Source organism: Lepidochelys kempii, chromosome 9 (assembly GCF_965140265.1).
Source record: "Lepidochelys kempii isolate rLepKem1 chromosome 9, rLepKem1.hap2, whole genome shotgun sequence".
Lineage (NCBI taxonomy): Eukaryota > Metazoa > Chordata > Testudines > Cheloniidae > Lepidochelys > Lepidochelys kempii.
In genome coordinates this window covers 56,919,977-56,946,870 of record NC_133264.1, presented here as the reverse complement: position 1 = coordinate 56,946,870, position 26,894 = coordinate 56,919,977, and the positions used below count along the sequence as shown (strand labels likewise).

The 26,894-nt window shown below is 46.5% G+C and overlaps 1 protein-coding gene across 1 annotated transcript in view; it reads right to left on the bottom strand.

Moving 5' to 3' along the window:
- The window catches only part of ZNF185 (zinc finger protein 185 with LIM domain), a 130,985-nt gene that overhangs the window by 28,412 nt on the left and 75,679 nt on the right, over positions 1-26,894 (bottom strand). The window contains exons 16-20 of the mRNA XM_073360542.1: positions 23,951-24,046; positions 23,124-23,222; positions 21,788-21,883; positions 17,590-17,688; positions 4,223-4,336 (exon numbers count right to left, since the gene is read on the bottom strand). Of these exons, the coding sequence (XP_073216643.1) occupies positions 4,223-4,336; positions 17,590-17,688; positions 21,788-21,883; positions 23,124-23,222; positions 23,951-24,046 (504 nt within the window). The remainder of the gene's footprint in view (positions 1-4,222; positions 4,337-17,589; positions 17,689-21,787; positions 21,884-23,123; positions 23,223-23,950; positions 24,047-26,894) is intronic.

Below are 26,894 nucleotides of genomic sequence, written 5' to 3'. Positions count from 1 at the left end.
ACAGAAACATATGGAATGCTGGGACGGAAAGCAACGCATTGTGGGAGGTTGAGTTCAGATCCATGATGCACTGCGATCCCCTCCACCTTCCCATAACACCTACTGGCAGAAAGTGGAGAGCTGAACTGTGGGATAGCTACTCACAATGAATTGCTCTCACTGTCGATGCCCGAGGTGTGGATATGCTATGCGGACAGCATATAACAGTGTGAACACACAACATTGATTTTCTTTAAATGCTTTTTGATCATTGACCAAACTCTCCATTAAATAGTTCTGCCACTGTAGACATAGCCTTTCACTGATGGGAGAAACTCTGTCACTGGCATAGGTAATGTTTTCACTAAGCATTACAGTGGCGCAGCTGCATCGCTGTATGTGTAGACAAGCCTGTGGTTAGCGATCCCGACTTCTCACTTTGCAAAGCTTGGTACATTTATTCTATGGCTCTACGACTCTCATATCTAGTCTCTCTGGTGCTGCTTCTCTCCTCATAACCTGGGACAGATCTGCCCAACAACATCTACAGCACTTGGTACCTGAATCATTTTAGAGCGCAGTTCTGTGCACTGAGAAAAAATGGCAAAGCAGGGTGTGACAAAGTTCCTCCTCTTCCTTGGTGGGTCCTGTGCTTATTGGCGGATTTTCTCGCCTCAGAGGTTCACAGCAGCCCTCAGTAGGGCCACTTTCGTGGCTCAAACCTGCCGTTCACTCAGTTAGCCTCATCACTGGCCAGCATGGGGAAAAGAAGAACAATCCCCACAGTCTCTGCTGATCCACCTAGTGGATTGGGGCACAGGCCAGAGACCTTACCTTCTGGTGGAACCCACAGTCCAGTTCAACTCCTCCGGTATCAAGTAAGGAGTTGGGGGGATGGAGGGATGTGGGGAACCCGGGCCCGCCCTCTACTCCGGGTTCCAGCCCAGGGCCCTGTGGATTGCAGCTGTCTACCATGGCTCCTGTAACAGCTGCGTGACAGCTACAATTCCCTGGGCTACTTCCCCATGGCCTCCTCCCTACACCTTCTTTATTCTCACCACAGGACCTTCCTCCTGATGTGTGATAATGCTTGTACTTCTCAGTCTTCCAGTAGTACACCTTCTCACTCTCAGCTTCTTGCGCCTCTTGCTCCCAGCTCCTCGCACGCACACCACAAACTGAAGTGAGCTCCTTTTTAAACCCAGGTGCCCTGATTAGCCTGCCTTAATTGATTCTAGAAGCTTCTTGATTGGCTGCAGGTGTTCTAATCAGCCTGTCTGCCTTAATTGTTTCCAGAAAGTTCCTGATTGTTCTGGAACCTTCCCTGTTACCTTACCCAGGGAAAAGGGACCTACTTAACCTGGGGCTAATATATCTTCCTTCTGTCACTCTCCTGTAGCCATCTGGCCTGACTCTGTCACAAGGGGTAGTCAATGATTGTTTCAACAGGGGCATTTAAAAGGTAGGGCAGAGCAAGTGACAAAGTGGTCACTTGTGTTTGACATGTGTCTTGTGTGTTTTTATCTTCCTCTCTCATTTCATTGGGTGGGACTGGGGAGGGAAGGTCTGATGGGGTGCCCACTCCGAACAAGGCCCAAAGGGGTAAATTAGGCCCATTAGCCTACGGGTCACATGTGGAGGAGAGCCAGGGAGTGCTAAGGCCTAGTTTGCTGATGAAGTCCAGCTGTGGGAGGAGCTGGCCAGGTTTATAAAGCCAGGAAGCTGGCAACAGAAGATGGCTCCAGGGAAGTTGTCTGCAGTCACTCCCTGGGAAAAGAGAGAGGTATTGGGGCATTAGAGAGTAGCCTACAGTTTGAGCTGGTATACCCAGAGAAGTGAGGGAACCAGAAGCTGTAGGAAGGAATCCAGGGAAGAAGCAACAAGGGCTGAAGGAAAGCAGACCACTGTTGCAGGTAAAGGGTCCCTGGACTGGAACCTGGAGTAATGGGCTGGCCCAGGTTCCCCTGCCAGCCACTGGGGAAGTGACACCATCAGAACAGTGCTGGCGAAAACTGCCTGAGACTGTTTGTGTGGAAGGACTTTGGGAAACCCCCAGAAGGGGAAACCACATTGTAACCCAGCCAGATGTCTGAGTCACGAAGAGGAGGCTGCAGTTCCTGGAGTGAGAGGGGCTGCAGTGTGAGACAGGATGGATGAAGACATCGCCAGAGGATGGTGCAACGCCTGGCAGAGCTAATCCCCAGGATGGCCAGGAGGAGGCGCCACCTGCATTGAGTGAACCCCATCACAGAGGGGCAGGTTTCTCTCTTGCCCAACAGCCTGTGAATGGGTATAGCTCAAACATGAGTGAGTCCCTTAGAAACCTGAACAATCCCTCTTGCCTCATTCTGCATTTCCTTGTGATGAAGGGCAAGGATCTACATTTTGGGACTGTCGAGTGCATTCTCAGATATCTCGCACCCTAATTCCATTGGTTATTACTACCTACAGGTACAAAAATGTGTATGTGTCTGCTCTCACACTGGAGACAACAGGACAAACCCCAACCATAACCAGGAACTAACACTCTCAAATCTGTTTTCAGTTTCCTCTTTCCCAAAACATCTGGCACCTCTTTGACATAAGCAATCCCATTGTCCCACTTGCCTTTGGAAGGCAGGTTCTAAACTCTCCATATATGGTGAGCCCCCATGGTTAGTGTCTGTGCTAGTGATGGTGTTGTCTCTGGAAAATGACATGGACCTGAGAAAGAAGAGAAGCATGACTTGTGGGAAAGGGATTCAGGAGTTTGCTTTGTGGGACTAAGTAACTAGCATTCAGAAAACACTTTCATGCTGGAAAAACACATGAGAAGCCTGGAGCCAAAATGGGCTCTAAATCCCAGTTTGTCAAACAGACTCAACAGTCCACATTTCTATGGAAAATAAAAATTCAAGTCAAGATTTCTGCCCATAAATGGAGTCACAGCCATAGAGTCACAGAATTTAAGGCCAGAAGGGACCACTAGATCATCTGGTCTGATCTCCTGTATGTCACAGGCCACCAGCACCACCCAGCATCCACACACTAAACCCAACAATCAAAATTAAACCAAAGTATAACAGCCCACATAAGAGTAAACTATTGTGTGCCATAGGCAGAGAGTAGGAGACACCAAGATGCACCAGAGCCCGATGCCTTTGTAATGGCAGGAAAATGATTATGTGAGATATAGCCAAATAGTCCTGGCATGTGACCCGGACCCACACACTGCAGAGGAAGGTGAAAACTCCCCAACATCACTGCCAATCTGCCTTGAGGGAAATTTCTTCCCAACCCCATGTATGGTGATCTGTTAGACCATGGCATGTGAGCAAAACCAGCTAGTCAAGCACCTGAGAGAGAATTATCAGTGCCACCTCAGAGCATTGGCCCACTCCATCCAGTGTCCCATCTCCAGCTGTGGCCTACTCTGAAGGAAATCAAAAAATACCCAGAATACATTGGGGTAAAAAAATCCCTTCCTGACCCCTGCAGGTAACCATCTGAAGCCTGAAGCCTGAAATTTTAGGAACACTGGACATGAACCATAAGGGATCCCACCATCACAGGCAATCCCATCATACAACCTCACTCACAAATTTGTCCAGCTCTCTCTTAAAAACTAAGTGCTTACATTGGTAAATATATTCTTAGGTTGTGTATAAGCTTTGGGGCAAATTCCACCCCCAGTTATGCCCAATCAGTGCCACTGAAGCCAATGGAGTTGCAGGGGTGTAACTGAGGCTGAAATGTGGCCTTTCACATAACTGGTAGCTGGAAGATGAGGAAAGGGAATCAATCCCTAACTCAGGGTGGCCAAAGTGTAACTAGCAAGGCTACAAACTTCTAAAATGAGAGTCCTGTGGCTCCCATGATCTTTAATTTGGATGCATGGCCCAGAGACTACAAGTCCCAGCATTCCTTGCATATTGGGCCATGTCTCCATAAGCAGATCCCACCTCCATATTTAAGTTGCAGGCCTCTGCATCCAGGTCCATTTTATGCACAGTGGGTGTGACCCTGGGGCTTCTGGCAAGAAGTCAGTGCAGCCCTTGGCTGGGCAATGTTTGGGTACCTCAGGCCTCATTAATGTGAGTGACGGATGATTTCGCCCCTACTCTCATAGAAAATGTACTGTTACCAATGTCAGGCAATGGAGTGAGTATTCCACAGACAGCATCAGCCAGGGAAAGGATTTAATTATCCTCGTGTGTGGAGAAACTTCAGTGTAAAACAGGGCATGAATTCCCTGTCTCCTTACTGTGCCGTGTTCTCGTCAGGCTCAGTGTGCTTTCTAGTGGTAGGAGGCTCAGATTGGGTAGTAGATATGTTCTCATTCTCAGCATCCTCAGTATTGCCCTTCAAGGGAGAAAGCCTAGGGGAGAAAATAGAGGTTTTCTTAAGAACATGTGAAAAATTAATATATTGGACTTGTGGAAATCTATTCCAAAGATGGGAACCATCAGGCTGAAAGCTGGAAAAATATTATGGTGGGCTTCAGCTTTTCAAAGTTGCCTCAGAGATTTGAATGTACAATTCCAACTGAAATGAGTGGGCATGAGGTGTTTAAATCCCCTAGCTGGCTTTGAAAATCTTAGCTAAAGGCCTGTTGTCTGTGAGAGTCACAGAGGGAAAATATTAGCCATTGGAGCATTTACTTCTGCCAGACGTAGGTTCCTTCCTGCTAGCATTGCTCTGATTCCCTCCACTGACACAAGCCCCACAGAAAAACACACATATTGAACACAGAATCTAGGCAGTGTCCTTGAAGGCCTGGATAACACTGAGTTACATCTCTGGGCCAAACTTCTGCTACTCACTAATATTCACTGCATCATACTGATGTAAATGGGTAGAGCTGGGTGAAATTTTTTGGGTGAAAAATGCGTATTTCGTGTCATGAGTGTTCTGAGCCTGATGAGTCATCAGAGATAATTCCCTGTGAGTCCTAAGGGCCCAGCCAATCCATAAGCAAGGGTCTGACCAGGTGACCCCGAGGCAGGTACATAGGTTCCTAATGGAAGCAGCCACCCAGGCGCTGCCTTCTAATTTTCCCGGAGAATGCTCAACCCCCAGTCAGCCCCATGCCCCTCCCCCACTCCACCCCTTGCCCCAGGGCCCCATCCCATCCCGCCTCTTCCCACCCCCACTCCACGCCCACCCCACCTCTTCTCTCCCAAGTGCAGTCTGTCCCCACTCCTCCTCCTCCTTCCCAGCACCTCCTACACGCAGCGTGTAGAAGGCACTGAAAGGGATGGGGAGGAGTTGATTGGCAGGGGCCGCCGGCAGGCAGGAGTAGGGAGGAGGGGAGCTGGCTGCCGGTGGGTGCTGAGCACCTGTTAATTTTTCACCATGGGTGCTCCAGCCCTGGAGCGCCCACAGAGTCAGCACCTATGGCAGCCACTTCAACCTGCCCAGTGTTACTACTTTTTTGGGATACTCCCAGCTGCCTGGTAGTTCTGAGAGACTGCTCCTCCCCTGTCCCTGCTCCAACCACAGCAAGTTGCCTGGCTGTCCTGACATTTGGTGACACTGAACTGTTGTGCTAATTTCACCAAACTGTTTGTTTTGGGGGGGAAATTCCAAAAAAATTGAAAGATTCTGTTTTTACATCTTGGAAAGGAAATGTTTTGACTTTTTAGTTTGAAAACATTCCTTCCCCCCTGTGACATTCTATGCCTTGGGAGAACCGTACTGTAACCCCCATATTCTTCATTTTCATATAATCGTGATCTCACATATAAAGCATGACTTGTAAGGTATCAGGGGAAAGGTTTGAATCTGCTGAAAGTCATTTCTCTATCCATATATGTGTATCATTAATTCATATGAAGTTATGAGAACTGTGTTGTATGGTGGTCACTAAAACCTGCTGTAAACTGGGAAATCAGCCAGATATTAGCTCCCCAGAGGCTAAGGAAAGTATTAGCTCCCAAGGAAAGTAATCAACACCCGGGCAGGGTATCAAATAGCCCATCAACAGCCATTGTCCAGCAAGGGAGCTACAGTGCAATGACTCACCTGCATGAGGCCTCACCAGGGGAATTGCTCAACCTTGCTTGGAGAGACTCAGCAATGCCACACAGACATGCCTGGACTTGTGTTCTACAAGCACATGGACTGAGAGTATAAAACAGGCAGAGTGGACACATACTGGGCCCTTCTCCTGCCCCACCTATGCTGCAAGCAACCAAGACACTGAGAAGAAGACAAGACTCCAAGACAGGAGACTGGCCTAGGTTTAAGGAACAAACCTGTATATTAAGGTCTACAATATCCAGTGGGGTGAAGTGAGCTGTAGCTCACAAAAGCTTATGCTCACATGAATTTGTTAGTCTGTAAGGTGCCACAAGTACTCCTTTTCTTTTCACTTAATTGAGTTGTTGCTCAGTCTAATTAGGTTGAGAGTTCAGACTGCGTGCTTATATTAATTTTATTCTGGTAACCACTCTGACTTGTTATGCTTTGACTTATAATCACTTAAAATCTATCTTTATAGTTAATAAATCTGTTTGCTTATTCTACCTGAAGCAGTGTGTTTGATTTGAAGTGTGTCAGAGACTCTCCTTGGGATAACAAGCCTGGGACACTGCAAGACTGGTATAACTGGACACTGCAAGACGGAGGTTCCTAGGGTTGTGTCTGGGACTGGAGATATTGGCTAGTGTGCATGAACAGTCCAGGAGTGGGGGTTCTCACTGCAGTGCAAGGTAAGGCTGGCTCCCAGAGTCAAGGATTGGAGTGACCTAGCAGACCACTGGTCCGGATAACACCAGAGGGGAACGTCACACCTCCCCACCCCAACTTTTCTAAATTGCCAGCAAATGGACAAATCCTTTATTTACCCAGCTCTGTTGATGGAGTGATGTGGTTTGTTACTCGGAGCAGAAACTGGCCTTTTGACTTTTCATTGGACAATGTCTGAACTTTCATCATCCAAATTGCTCTCCTGTGACATCAGAGTTGGGATTGCCTGGTGTTATGGCTCATGGTTTAGGCTAAAGCAAAGGGGTTAGAGAGAAATGCATTTCTGTGGTTTTGAGTGGGATAGGAATAAAATAAGATGGAGGAATTATTCAGCTGAGTAACTAACTTTGGTGTATGCATTGTTGTTGTAGCTACATTGGTCCCAGGATATAGAGAGACAAGGTGGGTGAGTTAATAAAAGATATTACCTCACCCACCTTGTCTAGCTAACTTTATGTTAGTCCCACTGATTGATTACCCTCTGTGACAAAGAGCCAGAAAGGGTTACACAACTAGCAGGCTAATTGACCCAGATTCAACCTTTAGAGACATTTTACTAGATAATGTTTGTGGTTTTGTGTGTTTACATACATATTGTTAGAGGTTAACAATATAACCAAACAGTTCCTGTCTATTGCTGTATTCTGTTAATTCAGAGATCAAAAGGAGATATTAACATTTAAATGAACTGTGAATGTAGTGATATCACTGTCTTGATTTCTCTTTTAAGTATATAGCAAACCACTTGCAAATGGTGGGAGATAAGCAATTGCCTTATGTTAATCCATGTAGCTAATTACCGGAGATGTTTAGGAAATAGGTTACTTCAAAAACACTATTGTTCGCCCAAGGACCTCATGCAGTCAAGACGCTGCCCAGAAAATGTATAAAAGCCTTTTGGGACCTGATCCTTTCATCTCAAATCTGCTTATGCTTCATCAGGGGAAGTTTGAGTCACAAGATTGAGATCTCCGCTTCCATTCCGGGTTACCCTGATATTGAACATTGGACTGAACCTATGGACTAATTCTAAAAGAACTCTTTGCAACTCTAAAGCTCACCATCTCTACTATGAAACTAACCTTAGAACTTTATTCATGTCTGTATGTATAATGATCTTTTAACCAATACTCTCTCTTTTCTTTTTATTAATAAATTTTAGTTTAGTTAATAAAATTTGGCTATAAGCATGTTTTGGGGTTAGATTTAAAATATTAATTGACCTGGAGGTAATGTGTCCATCCTTTGGGATTGGTAGAACTTTTATATGATGAACAAGATTTTCAATCCTCATCATATTTGACTTCGCTGTCTGGGTGAGAGCCCAAAGCCTGAGTTGCTTCAAGATAACTGTGTTATCGGCTTCTGGGTAACCAATATGTTATTATAAAAGCTGTTTTGTTGCTAGCTTCATGTATCTAAGCATTAGAATAACCACTGGTTTGGGGGCTTGTCTGCCCCATTCTTTATAGTTTGCTCTAAGTGAGTAATTTTGGCGTTGCCCCCCCCCCGGGACCCCGGTCACACCAGTTTGTAGTAGTTTGTGGTTCTATTACTCTCATGTCTTATCTCTCTGGAGGCGCTTCTCTCTCCACACTCTGTGGCAGAGCTAACAAAGAAGGAGAAAACCCATTAACACAATATCTGAACCACCTGACGGCTAAGCTAAATGCACAAAGAAAGAGAAGTCAGTCAAGGTCTTGTGTCAATGGGGATCAATTTCAAAATTGTGCTCCAGGATGCCAAGCAACTGACATGGGGACTGATCCTGAAAAGAGCAGAACACCTCCCAAAAGGGACATGCATCTTCAGTTCCCATGAATTTTCAGTGGAAGTGCAGAGTAATGACTATTTCACAAGATGGGATCAGCACCTTGTAGGCACACGGCTCTAATCCTATTTTAGACACACATCTAGACACATAGCGCTCTAAGTCTGTGACCTTAGATTAAGGCTGAACTTTACAAGGATTCTAGTTGGATTTCTGTAGGTTTCCTGGAAATTAACATTATGCTTCTGCATCATGTCCAGCCCCAACTCACAGGACACGAGGGCTATGAATATGGTCCACAGAATCTCTAGTGTCCACTTATGGTATTTATTGTGAATTTTGCAGAATGATGATAATTCTGTACATAAAAACAGCCATACTGGGTCAGACCAAAGGTCCATCGAGCCCAGTAGCCTGTCTTCTGACAGTAGCCAATGCCAAGTGCCCTAGAGGGAATGAACAGAACAGGTAATCATCAAGTGATCCATCCCCTGTCCCCCATTCCCTGCTTCTGGCAAACAGAGGTTAGGGACACCATCCCTGCCCATCCTGGCTAATAGCCATTGATGGACCTATTCTCCATGAATGTATCTAGTTCTTTTTTGAACCCTGTTATAGTCTTGGTCTTCACAACATCTTCTGGCAAGGAGTTCCACAAGTTGACTGTGTGTTGTGTGAAGAAATACTTCCTTTTGTTTGTTTTAAACCTGCTGCCTATTAATTTCATTTGGTGACCCCATGTTCTTGTGTTATGCGAAGGAGTAAATAGCACTTCCTTATTTACTTTCTCTATACCACTCATGATTTTATAGACTTCTATCATATCCCCCTTAGTCATCTATTTTCCGAGCTGAAAAATCCCAGACTTTTTAATCTCTCCTCAGATGGAAGCTGTCCCATACTTCTAATCATATTTGTAGCCCTTTTCTGAACCTTTTCAAATTCCTATATTTTTTTTTTGAGCTGGGTTGACCACATCTGCACGGAGTATTCAAGATGTGGGCATACCAAGGATTTATATAGAGGCAATATGATATTCTCTGTTTTATTATCTATTGGGGGGGAGGGATAGCTCAGTGGTTTGAGCATTGGCCTGCTAAACCCAGGGTTGTGAGTTCAATCCTTGAGGGGGCCATTTAGGGATCTGGGGCAAAAATTGGGGATTGGTCCTGCTTCAAGCAGGGGGTTGGACTAGATGACCTCCTGAGGTCCCTTCCAACCCTAACCTTCTATGATCCCTTTCTTGATGATTCCCAACATTCTGTTAGCGTTTTTGACTGCCGCTGCACATTAAGTGGATGTTTCAGAGAACTATCCACAATGACTCAGATCTTTTTCTTAAGTGGTAACAGCTAATTTAGACCCCATCATTTTATATGTATGGTTGGCATTATGTTTTCCAATGTACATTACTTTGCATTTATCAACATTGAATTTCATCTGCCATTTTGTTGCCCATTCATCCAGTTTTGTGAGCTCCCTTTGTAACTCATCACAGTCTGCTTTGGACTTAACTATCTTGAGAAGTTTTGTATCATCTGCAAATTTTGCCACCTCACTGTTTACCCTTTTTCAGATAAATTATGAATATGTTGAATAGGACTGGTCCCAGTACGGACCCCTGGGGGACACTATTTACCTCTCTCCATTCTGAAAACCATTTATTCCTACCATTTGTTTCCTATCTTTTAACCAGTTACTGATCCATGAGAGAACCTTTCTTCTTATTCCATGATAGCTTACTTTGCTTAAGAGCCTTTGGTGAGGGACCTTGTCAAAGGCTATCTGAAAATCTAAGTACACTATATCCACTGGATCACCCTTGTCCACATGCTCGTAGACCCCCCTCAAAGAATACTAGTCGATTGGCAAGGCATGATTTCCCTTTCCAAAAATCATGTTGGCTCTTCCCCAATGAATTGTGTTCATCTATGTTTCTGATAATTCTGTTCCTTAGTATAGTTTCAACCAGTTTGCCTGGTACTGAAGTTAGGCTTACCAGCCTATAATTGCCAGAATCACCTTTGGAGCCTTTTTAAAAAATTGGTGTCATATTGGCATCAGAAGTTGATGTAAATGATAAGTTACCTAAAAAGAATGGCTCAGGTTTGAGAATCTCCCTCACATCCTCCGTTGTGAAGACTGATGCAAAGAATTCATTTATTTTTTCCGCAATGGCCTTATCGTCCTTGAGTGCTCCTTTAGCATCTCGATCCTCCAGTGGCCCCACTGGTTGTTTGGCAGGCTTCCTGGCTCTGATGTACTTAAAAATTTTTTTGCTACAAGTCTGTCTCCTTTTTCCATCTCAACCTCAGTCCAAGTGTATACATTTTTAATATATAAGGCAACACCTCCTCCCTTTTCCCCTTCCCTTCCATATGTTGCAAAACGACATGGATATATCTGTTTGTTAGATCAGTGGTTCTCAACTGGGGGTCTGTAGCCCCTGGGGGTGTGTGAACCCTTTCAGGGGGGCTGTGGGGCTCTGCAGCTAAAACTCAGAGCCCGAGCCCCAACACCTCCCTTGGGGCTGAAGCCAGGACCTGCGGGGTTGAAGCCCCAATCTCCAGCACCCATGGACAGAGTTGGGAGGCACGGAGGTGTTGCCCACCCTGAAACTACACTGCAAGAGCAGGGCAGTTGCTGGACAGCTCCACCCCCCAGCACACACCTCCTTCTCTCCCTGCCCCCTGGCCAGGTCAGAGGCTGCTCTGGCTAGTGCTATGAAGTAGGTAGCTGCAGCTTTCCCTCGTCTCCTGTTGCTGCAGGGGGTTGAAGCTGTGTCTCAGCTCCCAGCCCCCTTTGCTCACACAGCTGGAAAGAGCTGTCCGGGTTGGGGGACCTGGCTCCGTGGCTGGCAGAGCCCTTGGGGAACAGGGACTGCAGGGGAGCTCTCCGGGCACACAGTCCCTAGCTACCTCCCTGCCCGCACACAGCCCCTAGCACGCCTCTCTCTGCATCCTGACCTACTCCCCCTGCCTGCACATAGCCCCTAAGTACTCCCTCCCTGCACCGAGCTACCCCCTCCCTCTTCACCCTGAGCTATCCCCCTGCCCACACACAGCCCCCAGCTACCGTTCTCCCTGCACCTTGAGCTACCCCCATGCCTGCACACAGCCCCTAGCCACTCCTTTCCCTGCATCCTGGGCTATCCCCCTGCCTGTACACAGCCCCTAGCTATCCTCTGCCCACACACAGCCCTTAGATATCTCTCTCCCTGCACCCTGAGCTGTTTTCAAACTTTTTGAGCTGAGCCCCCCACCTTTGAGTTATAATTTTTGGTTCTACCCCCTCACACACACACAACTTAGACAGGCTGGGTGGCCTGTTGAGGTGAGTCGGGTGGAGGTGACGCTCCCCCCGTGAGGAGCTGGCTCGAGCCCCACTGGCCCCTGCCCACCCAAAATAGAAGTCAAACTATACCTACGCCTGAGAGCCTCCCCACCCCAACCCAGAGCCCCGAGTCCCCCGTTCCCCACTGGGCCCTGGAGTTTTTATAGCATGTTGTGGGGGGCCTCAGAAAGAAAAAGGCTAAGAACCCTGTGTTAGACATATGACAATCAATTAAGTTTGGGGACTGACACATGCATTGTAATACCTCTGGTGGTCACCCTTCTATGACACTACTGCTGACAGCTAACGTAGTCACCTATGTGATATCAACAACCCTTGCTATCACAACCTTTGGTATACCCTACACCAGTGGTTTTCAATCTTTTTAAATTTGTGAACCCCTTTGGAAATCTATTATCTGTATATATAGTTGAATTCTGTTCAGTCAGTTTTCAGTCTAAGTCTTTTGCGGACCCCTTAGATATAGTTTAGATCACAGGTTGAGAACCACTGTCCTACACACTGAACTAGGAGTTACAGCTCTGCTTCCATGTCTCCCCAGAACAGCTGACTGTGACACTCTGTACCCCAAAGCAACACCCTGGCAACCCCATATGTACCCTGGTGATATAATTATGATATGCTTTGTACAAAGTATGTCTTGTAAGGTATCATTTTAAAAGTCTTAAACTGTTGAGACATTAATATTCTGTTAAATTGTGTGTGCTATCATTGTATGTGGAGTTGACATAACCATACAGCTAAGGGTAGCCCAGAATTTCTCCTTACCTGTAAGGGGTTAAGAAGCTCAAATAACCTGGTTGGCACCTGACCAAAAGGACCAATGGGGAAAGAAGATACTTTCAAATCTTGGTGGAGGGGAAAGCTTTTTTGTGTGTATTTTATGTGTTCTCTTGGGAAGCGGAGAAGCATCAGGTCAGAAAACTCCTTCTCCTATAAACCATCCTAAAAGTCTCTCATATTACAAAAATTGTAAGTAAAAGCCAGGCAAGGCATGTTAGATTATCTTTTGTTCTGCTTGTGAATTTTTCCTTTGCCGGAGGGAGGTTTATTCCTGTTTTTTGTAACTTTGAAACTAAGCCTAGAGGAAGTTCTGCTGTGTTTCTGAATCTTTTGTTACGCTGTAAAGCTATTTTCCATCCTGATTTTACAGAGGTGATTTTTTACCTTTTTTTTAAATAAAATCCTTCTTTTAAGAACCTGACTGATTTCTCTGTTGTCCTAAGACCCAGGGGTTTGGTTCTGTGATCACTTTGTAACCAATTGGTTAGGATATTATTCTCAAGCCTCCCCAGAAAAGGGGGTGTAAGGTCTTGGGGGGATATTTTGGGGGAATAGGAACTCCAAGTGGTCCTTTCCCTGATTCTTTGTTAAATCACTTGTTGGTGAAAGCATACACTTCAAGGGCAAAGAATTTGTGCCTTGGGGAAGTTTTAACCTAAGCTGGTAGAAATAAGCTTAGGGGGTCTTTCATGCAGGTCCCCACATCTGTATCCTAGAGTTCAGAGTGGGGAGGGAACCCTGACAAGAGTTACAAAGTTTTGCTATCAAAATATGTTGTGACGTTGGAAACACCCACAACCAGTCTTTCAGGTACAACAATGAAGAAGCCAGATAGTGTTGATGGCCCATTAAGCGGAATCCACAGCACCAAAATCTATCACAGGATCTGTGTACAATGAATCTGTGTACCGGGTAGAATTAGTGGGGGAAGCAAAAGTGGATGGGAATCTGGGAGGCAGTGACCATGAGTTGGTTGAGTTCAGGATCCTGACACAGGGAACAAAGGTAAGCAGCAGGATACGGACCCTGGACTTCAGGAAAGCAGACTTCGACTCCCTCAGGGAACGGATGGCCAGGATCCCCTGGGGGACTAACTTGAAGGGGAAAGGAGTCCAGGAGAGCTGGCTGTATTTCAAGGAATCCCTGTTGAGGTTACAGGGACAAACCATCCCGATGAGTCGAAAGAATAGTAAATATGGCAGGCGACCAACTTGGCTTAATGGTGAAATCCTAGCGGATCTTAAACATAAAAAAGAAGCTTACAAGAAGTGGAAGGTTGGACATATGACCAGGGAAGAGTATAAAAATATTGCTCGGGCATGTAGGAATGTTATCAGGAGGGCCAAATCGCACCTGGAGCTGCAGCTAGCCAGAGATGTCAAGAGTAACAAGAAGGGTTTCTTCAGGTATGTTGGCAACAAGAAGAAAGCCAAGGAATGTGTGGGCCCCTTACTGAATGAGGGAGGCAACCTAGTGACAGAGGATGTGGAAAAAGCTAATGTACTCAATGCTTTTTTTGCCTCTGTTTTCACTAACAAGGTCAGCTCTCAGACTGCTGCGCTGGGCATCACAAAATGCGGAAGAGATGGCCAGCCCTCTGTGGAGATAGAGGCGGTTAGGGACTATTTAGAAAAGCTGGACATGCACAAGTCCATGGGGCCGGACGAGTTGCATCCGAGAGTGCTAAAGGAATTGGCAGCTGTGATTGCAGAGCCACTGGCCATTATCTTTGAAAACTCGTGGCGAACCGGGGAAGTCCCGGATGACTGGAAAAAGGCTAATGTAGTGCCAATCTTTAAAAAAGGGAAGAAGGAAGATCCTGGGAACTACAGGCCAGTCAGCCTCACCTCAGTTCCTGGAAAAATCATGGAGCAGGTCCTCAAAGAATCAATCCTGAAGCACTTGCATGAGAGGAAAGTGATCAGGAACAGCCAGCATGGATTCACCAAGGGAAGGTCATGCCTGACTAATCTAATCACCTTTTATGATGAGATTACTGGTTCTGTGGATGAAGGGAAAGCAGTGGATGTATTGTTTCTTGACTTTAGCAAAGCTTTTGACACGGTCTCCCATAGTATTCTTGTCACCAAGTTAAGGAAGTATGGGCTGGATGAATGCACTATAAGGTGGGTAGAAAGCTGGCTAGATTGTCGGGCTCAACGGGTAGTGATCAATGGCTCCATGTCTAGTTGGCAGCCGGTATCAAGTGGAGTGCCCCAAGGGTCGGTCCTGGGGCCGGTTTTATTCAATATCTTCATAAATGATCTGGAGGATGGTGTGGATTGCACTCTCAGCAAATTTGCGGATGATACTAAACTGGGAGGAGTGGTAGATACGCTGGAGGGGAGGGATAGGATACAGAAGGACCTAGACCAATTGGAAGATTGGGCCAAAAGGAATCTGATGAGGTTCAATAAGGATAAGTGCAGGGTCCTGCACTTAGGACGGAAGAACCCAATGCACAGCTACAGACTAGGGACCGAATGGCTAGGCAGCAGTTCTGCGGAAAAGGACCTAGGGGTGACAGTGGACGAGAAGCTGGATATGAGTCAGCAGTGTGCCCTTGTTGCCAAGAAGGCCAATGGCATTTTGGGATGTATAAGTAGGGGCATAGCGAGCAGATCGAGGGACGTGATCGTCCCCCTCTATTCGACATTGGTGAGGCCTCATCTGGAGTACTGTGTCCAGTTTTGGGCCCCACAGTTCAAGAAGGATGTGGATAAATTGGAGAGAGTCCAGCGAAGGGCAACAAAAATGATTAGGGGACTGGAACACATGAGTTATGAGGAGAGGCTGAGGGAGCTGGGATTGTTTAGCCTGCAGAAGAGAAGAATGAGGGGGGATTTGATAGCTGCTTTCAACTACCTGAAAGGGGGTTCCAAAGAGGATGGCTCTAGACTGTTCTCAATGGTAGCAGATGACAGAACGAGGAGTAATGGTCTCAAGTTGCAGTGGGGGAGGTTTAGATTGGATATTAGGAAAAACTTTTTCACTAAGAGGGTGGTGAAACACTGGAATGCGTTACCTAGGGAGGTGGTAGAATCTCCTTCTGTCATAAATATAAAGGGAAGGGTAAACCCCTTTGAAATCCCTCCTGGCCAGGGGAAAGCTCCTCTCACCTGTAAAGGGTTAAGAAGCTAAAGGTAACCTCGCTGGCACCTGACCAAAATGACCAATGAGGAGACAAGATACTTTCAAAAGCTGGGAGGAGGGAGAGAAACAAAGGGTTTGTGTGTCTGTCTGTAGTCGTTTTGGCCAGGGACAGAACAGGAATGGAGCCTTAGAACTTTTAGTAAGTAATCTAGCTAGGTATGTGTTAGATTATGATTTCTTTAAATGGCTGAGAAAAGAATTGTGCTGAATAGAATAACTATTTCTGTCTGTGTATCTTTTTTGTAACTTAAGGTTTTGCCTAGAGGGGTTCTCTATGTTTTTGAATCTAATTACCCTGTAAGATATCTACCATCCTGATTTTACAGGGGGGATTTCTTTATTTCTATTTACTTCTATTTTTTATTAAAAGTCTTCTTGTAAAACACTGAATGCTTTTTCATTGTTCTCAGATCCAAGGGTTTGGGTCTGTGGTCACCTATGCAAATTGGTGAGGCTTTTTATCCAACATTTCCCAGGAAAGGGGGAGTGCAAGTGTTGGGAGGATTGTTCATTGTTCTTAAGATCCAAGGGTCTGGGTCTGTAGTCACCTAGGCGAATTGGTGAGGCTTTTTACCAAACCTTGTCCAGGAAGTAGGGTGCAAGGTTTTGGGAAGTATTTTGGGGGGAAGGACGCGTCCAAACAGCTCTTCCCCAGTAACCAGTATTAGTTTGGTGGTGGTAGCGGCCATTCCAAGGATAACGGGGGTAATATTTTGTACCTTGGGGAAGTTTTGACCTAAGCTGGTAAAGATAAGCTTAGGAGGTTTTTCATGCAGGTCCCCACATCTGTACCCTAGAGTTCAGAGTGGGGGAGGAACCTTGACACCTTCCTTAGAGGTTTTTAAGGTCAGGCTTGACAAAGCCCTGGCTGGGATGATTTAACTGGGAATTGGTCCTGCTTTGAGCAGGGGGTTGGACTAGATGACCTTCTGGGGTCCCTTCCAACCCTGATATTCTATGATTCTATGATTCTAAGACTTCTCAGAGGGAGCACGTAAACAATGGACACTGCTTGACTCACATCATAGCAAAAGATCTTTCCAGCCAGCTGGAAGAACCTATAAAGGAGGGGAAGTGACACCATCCTTTGGCCTCACTCCCCCCACAACTCAACACGTGGAAACACACCTGGAGAACAAAGACTGAACTGGGGAGGTAGTCCCAGGTTGAAGGGGATTTCCAACCTGTGTATGGAAGATCTGTGACCTACTTGTATTATCTATCAGGGTGCTTGATTAAAATCCTGTCTAGTTTATAAAACTCAGATTGAGATTTTACTTTGATCTGTATGTTTACTACTTATAATAATTTAAAATCTATCTTTCTGTAGTTAATCAATCTGTTTTATATTTACCTAAAATAGTGTGTTTTGCTTGAAGTGCTTCGGGAATCTGCTCAGTGTACAAAAGCTGATGCATGTCCACTTTCCTTTGTAAAAGTAGCAGATGGGGTAGTAAACTTACACTGGTCAGGCTTCTGACCAGGGCAAGATGGTGCAGTTCTGGGGTCCTATGCTGTGGAGCTGGAAGAATTGGCTGGAGCCTCTCTATTGTTCATGAGTGGCTAGGAGAAGCATTCATGTAACTCAGCTGGGTGTATCCCTGCCTGTGGATATCTGTGTAAGTGCAGGACCTGGAGAGGTTTGCAGCTTCTCACAGCATCACAGTGTGAGAGGGAGCCCAGGCTGTTAAGAGAGAGGGCTCAGCAGTACCCCAGTTCCAGGTTGCACTCTCGGGAACCTGACATACTGACTGCCCCAATTTTTTCCCATTGTCCTCAGATTTCTTGCGTGACAACACTAAATGCAAGACTTCCCATACCTTTCCGGGTCCAATTCCCCATCTTCCATACACACAGGGATTCCATGTCTTGGGTCAGTGGTAGTAACATTGCTTTCTGTAGAATGAGACCTGGACTTGCTGAAGAAAGAAAGTCAATGCAGACCGTGAAGAGCCCCAGAGATAGGCTAATGGCATTACGATCTGAAACAGCACATTCTTAAGTGATACCTTTCCACAAGGAAAAGTGTACTGTGGGAAAAGTGTAAGCAGTGGGAATTAAATATGGAATCTCATTTGGTCAAGGCCTCTTAGTACTGCACATTAATATTGACTGTCTAGAAAAAGCACTATTATTGTCTGCACAAAACTATATGATATTTGATTATCTATTGAGCATTGGCAGTGTGCTCAGTGCTGTACAATCATAAATGAAGACTGGGTACCTGACAATCTTAATCAAAGTCCCGATTCTACTTTCAAGACTTACCAGTGCAATATCCTCAAGATTTTCCTTAGAGTCCTTGTCTAATATAGAATCATAGACTATCAGGGTTGGAAGGGACCTCAGGATGTCATCTAGTCCAACCCCCTGCTCAAAGCAGGACCAATCCCCAACTAAATCATATCACTCAACACAAGAGAAGGTTACTCACCTTGTGCGGTAACTGAGGTTCTTCGAGATGTGTGTCCCTGTGGGTGCTCCACTTTAGGTGTTCGTGAGCCCCTGCACTCATAGTCGGAGACTTTTAGTAGCAGTGCCCGGTTGGGTCGCACATGCGTGGTCCCTGCCTCGCGCTGCTGCAGGCAGTTAACTGACACTGTGCAACCAACCCCTCAGTTCCTTCTCTACTGCAGAGACTAATAAGAAAACTCTGAATTAGAGGGAAGGAGGCAGGATAGTGGAGTACCCACAGGGACACTCATGATGAAGAACCTCAGTTACTGCACAGGGTGAGTAACCTTCTCTTCTTCTTCGAGAGCTGTCCCTGTGGGTGCTCCACTTTAGGTGACTTCAGAGCAGTGCCCGCCGATGGAAGGAGGGGCTTTGGAGTTGAAGTTGTGACCTCCGATAATAGAGAGCATCTGAAGGAGGTATCAGATGTGCCTGTTGCTCTAAGGCACAGTGCTGTCTAGAGGTAGGGGCTGAGACCCAGGCAGCAACTCTACAAACGTCCAAGATATGTACATTATGCAGGGAAGCCGTGGAGGCTGATAAGGCTCTAGTGGGATGTGAGCAAATCACCATGAGGGATTGGCAGTCACACTGATGATAGCAGAGTTTTGTGTGATTATGGATCTACATGGAAAGTCTTTAGAGATGGTGCTCCTTTTGTTTCTATCCATCACTGAATGCTCCAAAATGCACAAAACTCTGCTATCATCAGTGTACCTTTTCCAGCCATCCCATGTTGATGTTGTTAAAATGTTGCTTGTGATCCACCAGTGCTTGCAGTACCATTGAAAAGTACCCCTTGCAGTTTATGTACTGGCTGCCCTGGTGCTCCGGTCCCAAGATAGGGATATGGGTTCCGTCTATCGCACCACCACAGTTAGGGAATCCCATTGCAGCAAAGCCATCCACTATGACCTGCACATTTCCCAGAGTCACTACCCTGATATCAGCAACTCAGTGATAGCGTTGGCTACCTGCATCACAGCACAGTAGATTTGCCCACTCCAAATTGATTCCCGACTGACCAGTAACTGTCTGGCATTGCAAGCTTCCACAGGGCTATCGCCATTCGCTTCTCAACTGTGAGGGCTGCTCTCATCTTGGTAGTCTTGCGCCTCAGGGCAGGGGAAAGCAATTCACAAAATTCCATGAAAGTGCCCTTACGCGTGCGAAAGTTTCACAGCCACTGGGAATCGTCCCAGACCTGCAACACTATGCGGTCCCACCACTCTGTGCTTGTTCCCAGGGCCCAGAATCTGCGTTCCATGCCATGAACCTGCCCAATTGACACCATGATGTGCACATTGCAGGGGCCCATACTTTGGGAGAAGTCTATGTCTATGTCCCCATCAGTCTCATCACCGCGCTGCAGTAGCCTCCTCCTCGCCTGGTTTCACTTTTCTTGCAGGTTATGGTTCTGCATATCCTGTTGGCTAACGCGTGCAGTGCTTATAATAGCCGCGGTGATCTGAGCAGGCTCCATGTCCCCAGTGCTATAGCATCTGTGCTGAAAAAAGGCACGAAACAATTTTCTGCCATTGCTCTGACGGAGGGAGGGGTGACTGACAACATGGCTTACAGGGTTGACTTACAGGGAATTAAAATCAACAAAGGGGGTGACTTTGCATCAAGGAGAAACAGAATGGCCCCCTCAAGGATAGAACTCAAAACCCTGGGTTTAGCAGGTCGTTGATTTCACAGAGGGAGGGAGGAGAAAATGAATACAAAACCAAATCTGGTCTATTTCTTGTTTTGATCCACTTCATTTATCTTTATACATCTTGCTGGCAGTAGACGGTGCAGTATGACTGCTGACCATCGTCATCTCCTGGGTGCTCAGCAGAAGATGGTGCAGTATGACTGCTGGCCATCATCGTCTCCTGGCTGCTCATTAGAAGATTGGGGGTTGGACTAGATGACCTTCTGGGGTCCCTTCCAACCCTGATATTCTATGATAAGACGGTGCAGTAGGGCTGCTGGCAGGACTGAATCGCCATGAGACAAAACTTAAAAGGGAAATGACCTGGCTGAGTCACTCCCATGTTTGCCCAGGCGCCCCTGACCAACCTCACCGAGGTTGGCTAAAAGAGCACCCTGGAGTACGGCAACGATGGCTACCAGTCATACTGCACCATCTGCTGCCAAAAGGCAATGAGCGACTGCTGTGTAGCAATGCAGTACCACGTCTGCCAGTACCCAGGAGACATACGGTGACAGTGAGCTGAGCGGGCTTCATGCTTGCCGTGGTATGGCGTCTCCATGGGTAACCCAGGAAAAAAGGTGCGAAACGATTGTCTGCCGTTGCTTTCACAGGGGGAGGGAGGGACGGGGGCCTGACGATATGTACCCAGAACCACCCGTGACAATGTTTTTGCCCCATCAGGCATTGGGATTTCTACCCAGAATTCAAATGGGTGGTGGAGACTGCGGGAACTGTGGGATAGCTACCCACAGTGCAACGCTCCGGAAGTCGACAGTTGCCTCGATGCACTCCGCTGACTAAATGCCAACTAAATGCACTTAGAGCATTTGTGTGAGGACACACAATTGACCATATAAAAACGCTTTCTACAAAACCGACTTCTATAAATTTGACCTAATTTCGTAGTGTAGACATAGCCAGTGGAGCCGGCGTGCTGGGGTTTTCCACCACCTTGGCTCCCAGTGCTGACAACATAGGCAGTGCCGGAACTGGATAGCTGCCCACGGAGCGGCTGTTGCTTGTGGCGTGGAGGCACGGGTCTCCAACCTCCTCTCAGTGCCCGTGCCGGAGCCGTTCCCCGAAGTCTCTGTCTGCAGCGGTGCCGGAGCTCTCAGCCACCCGAGCTCCTGGTGCTGACAGCACAGCCGGTGCTATTATTATCCGATGTGGGTTTTTTTGTTTTGTTTTGGTTTTTTTATTCCTGCAGTAGGGACCCAGGTGCTTCCTCAAGTGACGCCCAGCGGGGCACTCCGATCTGAAGCCGTGGCCGGTGAAGTGAGGGGGGAGGGTCCCAAGCCTCATACCCTGACACAGGTCCCAGAGATCTCTCCACTCCCTGCCTTTCTGTGAGCCTGAGGCAATGTAGCACTGTTAGTGCCTGCGCTGGAGGCACTCACACGCAGGCAGCAAACACACGAGGGTGGCTGTCAAGGACAGGCGCTCCAAGCCTGGAGGCAAGGCGCTGAGAGCCCAGCAAACCGGGCATTCCCATTGGGGGCGGGCTTTCACTCTCATAATGGCTGTTTTTCTGAAGTTCCTGGCTGTGAGGATTTATTGTTTTTTTTTAAACCAAGGAGAAAAGAAAAGGGAAACAAACTAAATAGCTGCTAATAAGGAAACTAAGTAACTGACTGTAACTAATTAACTACAAAGTAAGAGGTGCTGCTGATTGCTCCCACTTGTAGCCAAGGGCAGTAGAGAAGGAACTGAGTGGGGGTTGGTGGCACAGTGTCAGTTCACTGTCGAACCAACCAGGCACTGCTACTAAAAGTCTCCGACTAAAAGTGCAGGGGCTCACAAACACCTAAAGTGGAGCACCCACAGGGACAGCACTCGAAAAAAACCACACATCTCCCCCTCACCTGTTGAAGTCAAATTCTTCATCATCCAGGTGCATGGGAACTTTGTGTCGGACCTCTTGGGTAACAGCGCTGCTGACTCCAGATGAAGGGCTGGACCTACCAAAGAAGGAGGGTCATTCCAGTGTGCAAAGGGCCTTGGAGATTGGCTCATGGAATTAGATTCTGAAATGGTTAGATCCTTTATGAAATATCTGTTCCAGAACATGGCAATGTGTGGGAAGTATAGACAAAGCAAAATAAACGTGGACTACAGAACTCCTTTTGCTAAACCCCTCTTCGCACTACCCATTAATCTGGGATGTACAGCATTCTATGAGTTTTCCTCCCAGCAATAGTGGCTTGACAGTTGTAAGCGAAGACCAATAGCCAATGGAGTCTGACCCAGGGTCAGCACCTGCACATCAAGTCAACACCCAGGGTCAGACTGGGAAGAAAGGATGAGGTCTTATGATTAAGGCACAATGCTGGGACTGAGAAGACATGCACCTCTAATAGCTCTGCCACTGATTCACTGTCTGTCCTTTGGCAAGACTCTTTTAGTTGCTCTGCCTCTGTTTCTTCATCTGTAACATGGGATAATCATATTTACTTATCTAAGAGAGGGGGTTGTGAGGCTAAGTTCACTCATGTACAATTAAGGGGTGTGAGTTGCTATAGAAATTACTATTTTGTTACTTGGCCTCTTTTATGCTGGAGTTAGGAGACCCTTAGCACAGGCTCTATTCCACCCAACTATACACAAGTGCAAAGTCTACAGAAGTCAGTGAGAGTCCTGCATGCATTTCTGAGGGCTGGATTGTACCCATGAAGACACACATGCAATGGATAGATCTTGGGAACATTGGAAGAAGCTTGGGCTATATTAGATCAGTTCACTGAGATTTGATTTTCAGTGAATATCATCTGAATATTAATTACTCAAATTAAACCCCTTGTCAGCGAGTTTGGAATTGTTTGGCCTAATTGCCCTGAACATTGTAAAGTAATAAAGTTTAAGGCCAGAAGGGACCAGCAGATCATCTAGTCTGACCTCATGTATGTCACAAGCCACCAGCACCACATAGCACCTGCACATCCAGAATTAGAGCAAACTACTGTGTGCTACAGGCAGAGAAAAGGAGGGACCAAGGTGCAGCAGTGCCAGAGGCCCCTGCAGGGAATAGATGGAATTGGCACCTGGCATGGTAATTTCAAATTGTGATGTTCTGCAGCTGCTTGACGCTTAGAGGTTAGTGAGCAACAGGCACTTCCAAAGCCTTAGACAAAAGGGGAACGGAACATAGCTCAGGAATTCATCATCAGAGCAATATGATGGTTGTGTCCCCTAACGCCTTACCTTGTCACATTCTGTTCAGGCTCTTTGTGCTTTGTGGCTGTGGTACTCTCATATCTGACCTCTTTTGTGGGGCGTCCCTCCTCATAGCCTGGGACAGATCTGGTAAGGAAGGAAAAGCCCATCTCTGGCACCTGAATCAACATGTAAACCTCTTCTATTTGCTGAGAAAAAGGAAAGACTCTGTTCAATTGTTCAAAGGCTCTTTCTGTGGGGATTGTTTCATGGGCCCCAATTGCATTTCAATGTGCCAACCTACTGACACTGACATTCTATATATTTCAAAAAGAAAAGGAGTACTTGTGGCACGTTAGAGACTAACAAATTAATTTGAGCATAAGCTTTCGTGAGCTACAGCTCACTTCATCGGATGCATGCATATGCTCAAATAAATTGGTTAGTCTCTAAGGTGTCACAAGTACTCCTTTTCTTTTTGCGGATACAGACTAACACGGCTGCTACTCTGAAACCTGTCTATATATTTCAGTTGTCCTTCAACACCTCTGTTGCCTCTGCAGCATCTTATGGTGACTAGGATATACACTGGCTAAGAACTAACGGTTCTAATCCCTCGGAGCACATGGCATTGACGAGAGAATAGAGCTCAAGTGTTCAAATCTTGTCAGAAAAGGCTGAGGTGAAATACACCTTGGGCTCACCCTACGTCCTGCAAGCTGGGGTATCTACACTCTTCTGCACAGTCCTTTTCATCATTTCACACTCCAGGGCTGATGGCTATAATAAGAGTACCTTCCGAGAGGAGTGGCCTTTAGATTTCCCTTTGTCCTCAGATTTCCTGGATAACCCCACTAAATGCAACACCCACGTACCTTTTAGGGTCACATTCTGCATCACCCAGATATCCAGGGGCTGTGAATCTGTCATCAGTGGTTTGTGCAGGAATGTCTCTAGATCGGGGGCTGGACCTGCCAAAGGAGGAGACTCATTAAACTGCTTCACTCGCTCATATGTGTTGTTAAAGTGCTTCATAAAGGGCATTCAGTGGAATTACTGTCTAGACCAACAAGGTTGCACTGTGTAAAACACTAGAAATGGTCTGAAGAAAATAGGATGAAATTCAATAAGTACAAATGCAAAGTACTCCATTTAGTATGTTGCACACATACAAAATGGGAAATGACTACCTAGGAAGGAGTACTGCAGAAAGGGATCTGGGGGATCACAAGCTAAATATGAGTCAACAGTGTAACGCTGCTGCAAAAAAAGCGAACATCATTCTGGGATGTATTAGCAGGAGTGTTGTAAACAAGACATGAGAAGTAATTCTTCCACTCTACTCTTTGTAGATTAGGCCTCAACTGTAGTATTGTGTCCAGTTCTGGGTGCCACATTTCAAGAAAGATGTGGACAACTTGGAGAAAGTCCAGAGAAGAGCAACAAAAATGATTAAAAGTCTAGAAAACATGACCTCTGACAGAAGACTGAAAAAATTGGGTTTGTTTATTCTGGAGAAGAGAAGAGTAAGAGGGGACATGATAACAGTTTTCAAATACATAAAAAGTTGTTACAAGGAGAAAAGCCTGTTGAGAGTCTTTGGGTTAAGTTTAGAGGCGAGAGCAACAAGGGTGATGTTGTGGTAGGCGTGTGCTATCAACCACCGGATCAGACAAATGAGGTAGACAAGACTTTCTTCGGACAGCTTACCGAAATCTCAGGATGACAGGCCCTTGTTCTCATGGGGGACTTCAATCACCCTGACATCTGCTGGGAGAGCAATACCACAGTGCACAGACAATCCAGGAAGTTTTTGGAGAGTGTTGGGGACAACTTCCTGGTACAAGTGCTGGAGGAACCGACTAGGGGCCGTGCTCCTCTTGACCTGCTACTTACGAACAGGGAAGAATTGGTAGGGGAAGTAAAAGTGGGTGGCAACTTAGGAAGCAATGACCATGAGATGGTTGAGTTCAGGATCCTGAAAAAAGGAAGAAAGGAGAGTAGATAAATAAGGATCCTAGACTTCAGAAAAGCAGACTTAGACTCCCTTAGGGAACTGATGGGCAAGATCCCCTGGGAGGCTAATATGAACAGGGCAAGGAGTCCAGGAGAGCTGGCTGTATTTTAAAAAAGCCTTATTGAGGGCGCAGGAACAATCCATCCCGAAGTGCAGCAAGAATAGCAAATTTGGCAGGCAACCGTAACAGTGAAATCTTTGGTGAGCTTAAACTCAAAAAGGAAGCTTACAAGAAGTGGAAATGTGGACAGATGACTAGAGAGGAGTATAAAAATATTGCTAGAGTGTGCAGGGGTGTAATCAGGAAGGCCAAGGCACAACTGGAGTTGCAGCTAGCAAGGGACGTGAAGGGTAACAAGAAGGGTTTCTACAGGTATGTTAGCAACAAGAAGGTGGTCAGGGAAAGCATGGGATCCTTACTGAATGGGGGAGGCAACATAGTGACAGATGGTGTGGAAAAAGCTGACGTACTCAATGCTTTTTTTGCCTCGGTCTTCACAGACAAGGTCAGCTCCCAGACAGCTGCACTGGGCAGCACAGGATGAGGAGGAGGTGAGCAGCCCTCAGTAGTGAAACAAAAGGTGAAGGACTATTTAGAAAAGCTGGATATGCATAAGTCCATGGGGATGAATGCAATGCAACCAAGGATGCTGAAGGAGTTGACTGATGTGATTGCAGAGCCATTGGCCATTATCTCTGAAAACTCATGGCAATCGAGGGAGGTCCCGGAAAATTGGAAAAAGGCATATATAGTGCCCATCTTTGAAAAGGGAAGAAGGAGAATCCAGGAAACTACAGACTGATCAGCCTCACCTCAGTCCCCAGAAAAATCATGGAGTGAGACCTCAAGGAATCCATTTTGAAGCACTTGGAGGAGAGGAAGGTGACCACAAACAGTCAACATGTATTCACCAAGGGCAAGTCATGCCTGACCAACCTGATTGCCTTCTATGATGAGATAACTGACACTGTGGATACGGGGAAAGCAGTGAACATGATATACCTTGACTTTAGCAAAGCTTTTGATACGGTCTCCCACAGTATTTTTGCCAGCAAGTGGAGTGCCCCAGGGGTCGGTCCTGGGACCGCTTTTATTCACCTTCTTCATTAACATCTGGATGATGAGATGGATTGCACCTTCAGCAAGTGCGTGGATTACACTAAGCTTGGGGGAGAGATAGAAATGCTGGAGGGTAGGGATAAGGTCCAGAGTGACCTAGACAAATTGGAGGATTGGGCCAAAAGAAAGCTGATGAGGCTCAACAAGGACAAGTGCAGAGTCCTGCACTTAGGACTGAAGAATATCATGCACTGCTACCGGCTGGGGGCCAACTGGCTAAGTGGCAGTTCTGCAGAAAAGGACCTGTGGATTACAGTGGCCAAGAAACTGGATATAAGTCAACAGTGTGCCTGCCCTTGTTGCCAAGAAGGCCAATGGCATATTGGCTGCATTAGTAGGAGCATTGCAGCAGATCTAGGGAAGTGATTATTTCCCTCTATTCTATTCGGCACTGGCGAGGTCATATATGGAGTATTACATCCAGTTTGGGGTCGCCAACTTCAGGAAGGATGTGGACAAATTGGAGAGAGTCCAGCGGAGGGTAACAAAAATGATTAGGAGGCTGGGGTACATGACTAACGAGGAGAGGCTGAGGGAACTGGGCTTGTTTAGTCTGCAGAAGAGAAGAGTGAGGGGGGGATTTGATAGCAGTCTTCAACTACCTGAAGGGGGGTCCCAAAGAGGATGGAGCTCGGCTGTTCTCAGTGGTGGCAAATGACAGAACAAGGAGCAATGGTCTCAA